Source organism: Scyliorhinus canicula, chromosome 21 (genome assembly GCF_902713615.1).
Source record: "Scyliorhinus canicula chromosome 21, sScyCan1.1, whole genome shotgun sequence".
NCBI classification, from domain to species: Eukaryota; Metazoa; Chordata; class Chondrichthyes; order Carcharhiniformes; family Scyliorhinidae; genus Scyliorhinus; species Scyliorhinus canicula.
The window spans coordinates 5,381,835-5,388,655 of NC_052166.1; the positions used below are offsets into that span (position 1 = coordinate 5,381,835).

Genomic DNA, 6,821 nt, shown 5'->3' on the forward strand with positions numbered 1-6,821 from the left:
CCCCCCCCCCCCCCCCCCCCCCCCAATTGCATCTTCCTCCCTCGTCCTCCACCCCTTCCGAGGGGGAAAGGTTCCCCGCCTCCTCCGGTCACTCAACCTAATCCATCCCTGTCAGTCCGTCCCGTCCCCTCCCCGCTCCCCCCCCCGGGACCCCCATTTCGCATCTTCCGGTCCCGGGCGCCCCGCTCATTCCACATTCCAAGTGACTCCCCTCCTCCGTCTGCCCAGCCTGCGAACCGTGCGTGTGGCCAGCTCGAGGCCGCTGGCGTTACAGCAACTACCCGCGTTTCTATCGCCCAATGTATGGCAGCAGCCGTAAATCTGACAGATTTCGAGCCCGAGCCACGGAAGGAGACTTCAGGGGACAGGTGACGAAAGCTCGGACAAAGTGGTCGTTTTTTTTTTTGGGCAGCGCGGTGGCGCAGTGGTTAGCACTGCTGCCTCACAGAGCCAAGGTCCCAGTTCGATCCCGGCCCGAGGTCGCTGACAGTGTGGAGTTTGCACATTCTCCCCGTGTCTGCGTGGATCTCACCCACAACCCAAAAATAAATGAGCACGGGAGGTGGATTGGCCACGCTAAATTGCCCCTTAATTGGTTAAAAAAAAGAATTGGGTACTCTAAATTTATTTTTAAAAAGTGGTTGGTTTTTACAGAACGTCCTAAAGGTGAAGAGCGAGACAGAGAGAGACAGAAACACAGAGGGAGAGACAGAGAGAGAGAGAGGCAGACAGAGAGAGAGAGAGAGAGAGAGAGAGAGGCACACAGAGAGAGAGACAGAGACAGAAACACAGAGAGAGAGAGAGGGAGAGACAGACAGAGAGAGAGAGACAAAGAGAGACAGAAACACACAGAGAGAGAGAGGGAGAGACAGAGAGAGAGAGAGAGACAGAAACACAGAAACACAGAGAGAGAGAGACAGAAACACAGAGAGAGAGAGGGAGAGACAGAGAGAGAAAGAGACAGAGAGAGAGAGAGAGACAGAGAGACAGAAACCGAGAGAGAGAGAGAGAGAGAGAGAGAGACAGAGACAGAGAGAGAGCGACAGACAGAGAGATAGAGAGTCAGAGAGAAAGACAGAGAGAGAGAGACAAAGAGAGAGAGAGAGAGACAGAAACACAGAGAGAGACACAGAGAGAGTCAGAGAAAGAGACAGAGAGAGAGAGAGAGAGAGAGAGAGACAGAAACACAGAGAGAGAAAGAGAGAGAGCGAGACAGAGAAAGAGGGACAGACAAAGAGTGAGAGAGGGAGACAGGGAGATAGAGAGACTGAGAGAGTGAGACAGGGAGGTAGAGAGATACAGAGAGTGAGACAGGGAGATAGAGAGAGAGGTTTCGGGCGGGAGCTTCGGACCCCCCCCGAATTTACCACAGATAGGGAGGGTTGTAGGGGCTGGAGGAGGTTACAGAGATAGGGAGGGTTGTTGGGCTGGAGGAGGTTACAGAGATAGGGAGGGTTACAGGGCTGGAGGAGGTTACAGAGATAGGGAGGGTGGTAGGGGCTGGAGGAGGTTACAGAGATAGGGAGGGTTGTAGGGGCTGGAGGAGGTTACAGAGATAGGGAGGGTTGCAGGGGCTGGAGGAGGTTACAGAGAGATAGGGAGGGTTGTCGGGGCTGGAGGAGGTTACAGAGATAGGGAGGGTTGTCGGGGCTGGAGGAGGTTACAGAGATAGGGAGGGTTGTAGGGGTGGAGGAGGTTACAGAGATAGGGAGGGTTGTAGGGGCTGGAGGAGGTTACAGAGATAGGGAGGGTTGTAGGGGCTGGAGGAGGTTACAGAGATAGGGATGGTTGTGGTGACTGGAGGAGGTTACACTGATAGGGAGGGATGTAGGGGCTGGAGCAGGTTACAGAGATAGGGAGGGATGTAGGGGCTGGAGGAGGTTAAAGATAGGGAGGTATGTAGGGGCTGGAGCAGGTTACAGAGATAGGAAGGGTTGTGGGGGCTGGAGGAGGTTACAGAGATTTAAAAAAAATAAATTTAGAGTACCCAATTCATTTTTTTCCCAATTAAGGGGCAATTTAGCGCGGCCAACCCACCTACCCTGTACATCTTTGGGTTGTGGGGGCAAAACCCACGCAAACACGGGGAGAATGTGCAAACTCCACACGGACAGTGACCCAGAGCCGGGATCGAACCTGGGACCTCAACGCCGTGAGGGAGCAGTGCTAACCCACTGTGCCACCGTTCTTGTCGAGGTTACAGAGATAGGGAGATTTGTAGAGAGCTGGAAGAGGTTACAGAGATTAAGAGTGTTCTGGGGGCTGGAGGTGATTTCGGTGGGAGTGATTAGAAGAGGGGGATGGGAGTTGTTATAATGGGGGCGTTGCCAGAGCTGGAGGTAGTGTAGACCAGTGAGTGTCGGGGATGTGGAGTGAGCTGGGGGTTGAGTGGACATTTCCGGAGCGTGTGAGATGGGAGACCTACAGAGCGTTGAAATAGCCGAGTCTGACTGACGCTCAAACTGCTCACTCACCACAGAAGGCCAGCAGTGTCCACAGAAACAGACCGTCCAGATCCTTGTCCTGCAGTCCTTCACCTCACCTCTCCATCTCTCTCTACACAGTCGCTGCCCAGACCCCTGAACATGGCAGCCTTTCTGACATTCCCCAAACCGCCCAATACCAGCCCCCCCCTCCCCCAATCCCCGTGGCACAATGATTTAGAATGACAGGATTGGCAGTCTCCTGGTGGTTTGGTGGGGGGTGGTGGCTACATTTGGCATTGGAGGGGGGGGGGGGCAGCACCGTTGGATGTGGTACGTTTGTGAACAAGCGACCAATTACTCTCCAGCAGCATTTAGTGACCACCTTCCCCCCCCACGTTCCCCAACCCATTGACCCACCCCACCCATGCCTGTCTCAGATGGAACTGCCCTGCGATGCCCCGGTAGTCGAATGGCCACGCTGTCAGTGAGCTAAGAAGAGGGTGATGGGTGGAAACACCCACCTCGATGGCACGCGAGGAGTCGGGGAGTTGGGGGCTGAGCTATTTGACTGCAGGTGGCTTCGAGCATCCATGGATGCATCGCCCCGGCAACAAAGAACAAAGAAAAGTGCAGCACAGGAACAGGCCCTTCGGCCCTCCAAGCCTGTGCCGACCATGCTGCCCGCCTGAACTAAAACCTTCGGCACTTCTGGAAAGAACCAAGAAAAGTAACCTTCCTTCTCTCTTCTTTCCGTCCCACAGCCTCTGAAAATCGAGGACGATTTCTGCGGCCAAGACTTCAACCAGCCCCTGGGGGGCACCCGGCCGGTGGAAGGGGTCCCGTTGTTCCAGGACAAGACGGACAGGATGACAGCTGTGGCCACGTACAATTATAACGAGCACACCGTGGTCTTCATCGGGACGAAGGCTGGTTACCTGAAGAAGGTGAGACGCGACCTGGTGGCAGCGTGGCCGAGCAAATAGTCTCTCGGTTTCAGGGCAGAAAGGGGGTCACGCAGCCCGAGTGTGTGCAAAACAGGTGTTTGAGAGCCGTGGGGTATCTCGTGCATTTTGTACAGCGGGAAGTGGGCTCCTGCTTTCGGTACCTGTAACATCAGGAGAGCTATTTAACAACTGAATCTGACCCCGAGGCACAGGCGGTAACATTAGGGACAGGCCACCAGAGACTCGGTCAAAGCAGTCAACTTTAAGGAACTTCTTAAAGGAGAGAGTGAGAGACAGAGGGAGAGTGAGGGAGAGAGAATGAGGGGAACAGAGAGAGAGAGAGAGTAGGGCAGAGAGGTTTAGGGAGCAAATTCTAGAGCGCAGGCGAGCCTACCACCCCACCCTCACCCCGCCCCGGGCAGCTGACGGCGCGGCCACGGTGGGGCGATGGGTATCGGGAAACGCACGAGCGGCAGGAATTGGAGGAGCGTAGAGATCTTGGAGGGCTGTCGGAGGTTACACAGATAGGGAGGGTTGTAGGGGCTGTCGGAGGTTACAGAGATAGGGAGGGTTTTGTTGGTCTGGAGGGGGTTACAGAGATAGGGAGGGTTGTCGGGGCTGGAGGGGGTTACAGAGATAGGGAGGGTTGTAGGGGCTGGAGGCGGTTACAGAGATAGGGAGGGTTGTAGGGGCTGGAGGAGGTTACAGAGATAGGGAGGGTTGTAGGGGCTGGAGGAGGTTACGAGATAGGGAGGGTTGTAGGGGTTGGAGGAGGTTACAGAGATAGGGAGGGATGTAGGGGCTGGAGGAGGTTACAGAGATCGGGAGGGTTGTAGTCGGTTGGAGGAGGTTACAGAGATAGGGAGGGTTGTAGGGACTGGAGAAGGTTACAGAGATAGGGAGGGTTGTCGGGGCTGGAGGGGGTTACAGAGATAGGGAGGGTTGTAGGGGCTGGAGGCGGTTACAGAGATAGGGAGGGTTGTAGGGGCTGGAGGAGGTTACAGAGATAGGGAGGGTTGTAGGGGCTGGAGGAGGTTACAGAGATAGGGACGGTTGTAGGGGGTTGGAGGAGGTTACAGAGATAGGGAGGGTTGTAGGGACTGGAGGACGTTACAGAGATAGGGAGGGCTGTAGGGGCTGGAGGAGGTTACAGAGATAGGGAGGGTTGTAGGGGCTGGAGGAGGTTACAGAGATAGGGAGGGTTGTAGGGGCTGGAGGAGGTTACAGAGATAGGGAGGGTTATAGGGCTGGAGGAGGTTACAGAGATAGGGAGGGTTGTAGGGGCTGGAGGAGGTTACAGAGATAGGGAGGGGTGTAGGGGCTGGAGGAGGTTACAGAGATGGGGAGGGTTGTCGGGGCTGGAGGAGGTTACAGAGATGGGAGGGCTGTAGGGGCTGGAGGAGGTTACAGAGATCGGGGAGGGTTGTAGTCGGTTGGAGGAGGTTACAGAGATAGGGAGAGTTGTAGGGGCTGGAGGAGGTTACAGAGATAGGGAGAGTTGTAGGGGCTGGAGGAGGTTACAGAGATAGGGAGAGTTGTAGGGGCTGGAGGAGGTTACAGAGATAGGGAGGGTTGTCGGGGGCTGGAGGAGGTTACAGAGATGGGGAGGGTTTTGATCTGTTGGGTTTTCCATCTCTGCCTCCAAATGTACGGTGAGATTAAACACGTTCTCTCCTCACATTATCATCGGCAGTTGACTTGAATTTTTGGACAGAAATGAACATTTTTGGGATTATTTGCCCATTGCCTTGGCAAAAACATTTGAAATTATTTGGAACGGCTAGAAAGGACTTTCCAAACCCGCCACCTCCCCCTCCGGAAGGACGAGTGCAGAGGACGCCATGGGGAACTTCCACCGCCTGCATGTCCCCCTCTGCCCCCTCCTGGGACTCCCTCCCTAACAGCACTGTGGGTGTACCTACACCTCACGGGGACTGCAGCCGTTCAAGATGGCCGCTCAGCCAGCACCTTCTCGAGTGGCTAATTAGGGATGGGCAATAAACGCTTTGCGCCGATCAACGGATTCATACAAATCCAACAAATTGGCAAAGCAGTAGGCCATTTGGCCCATTCTGTTTCTGCTGGCTGTCCAATTCGCCTCGCCAAGTGTCTCTTTCCCCTGCATAATTGAAACATTATTGAAGTATTTCCTCTCGTTTTTCTCTAACTCTCTCTCAGCACCTTATCCTCCAACACGGCCTTGATCTCCTCAACCCTGCTTCAAACTTCCCCTCCCCCTCTCTCTCTCTCTCTCATCCCCTCTCTGTCCATCTAGCCTCCCTCTCTGTCCGCACCTCCCACCCTTGACCCCATTGATTCAGGGTCCCTGCCTGATGTCTCCCTCTCCTCTCCCTCTCTCCCACTGCTACTTTCTCTCTCACCCTTCCTCTCTCTCGTCTCTTTATTTCTCTCCCTCCACTCTCTCTTCCACCTCTTAATTTCTCTTCCCCCACCCCCCACCTCTTTCTCTCTCTCTTCCACTTCTCTCAGTCCTTCTCTCTTGTGGTGAATGTAACTCCGTAATTCACACTGTATTGTATATACATGAGACCATGCATTGATGAGCGCAGTTGCGTTGTGTTGCCCGACCACTAGGGGGAGTAGCGCTGGGAATGCTTAGGAGTTTGTACAGGGCTCCACCCTTGGCTCCGCCCACGACTCCTCCCCCTGGACTGCTGTATAAATACCAATGCTCAGAGCCAGTCGTTCAGTTCATCGAGAGTTCAACGTGGAACAGGCTGGCTCTGTTGCAAGTAGATTAAAACCGCTGTCCATATCTTTAAGCACGTGTCTAGTGGATTGATGGTTCCATCATCTCTGTCCCCCAACTCTCTCTCCCTCTTCCCTTCTCTCTTTCTGCCTATCATCTCCCTCTCTCTCTCTCTGTCCCGGACTCTCTCACCTTCTTCCTCTCTCTCTCACTTTTTTTCCTTTCATTTAAAGTGCCCAATTCATTCTCTTTCCAATTTAGCGTAGGCCAATCCCCCTACCCTGCACATCTTTTTGAGTTGTGGGGGGGGGTGACACCCACGCAGACACGGGGGGGGGGGGGGGAGAATGTGCAAACTCCACCCGGACAGTGACCCGGGGCCGGGATCGAACCCGGGTCCACGGCACGTGAGGCAGCAGTGCTAACCACTGCGCCGCCGTGCCGCCCTCTCTCAGTCTCGTCGCCTCAGTCTCCTCTCTCTCACACATACCCTGACACTCTCGGAGTTCCCTGCATTCTGTGCTACCCGCTATCTCGAAGAAAAGGGTGTAATGTTTCTTTGGCAAGGCGACCATTTCCCGTAATTAAAATGCTGACTGTGGCCCCGGCAGACCATGGCTGAGGCATAATAGACTCGAGGAAATTAAATTGCGATCAGGCTGCCTGGGCCCATTGCCAGGACTGCGGGGCCATTGTACTGACTTCACTTCAGTCTGGCAGGAGATTGAGAGTTGGCGTTAA

At 54.7% G+C, this 6,821-nt stretch overlaps 1 protein-coding gene across 1 annotated transcript in view; it reads left to right on the top strand.

Moving 5' to 3' along the window:
• LOC119955811 (plexin A3-like) overlaps positions 1 to 6,821 on the top strand; it is a 91,463-nt gene that overhangs the window by 20,168 nt on the left and 64,474 nt on the right. Inside the window, 1 exon segment of the mRNA XM_038782402.1 lies at positions 3,188 to 3,414. Within this exon segment, the coding sequence (XP_038638330.1) occupies positions 3,188 to 3,414 (227 nt within the window).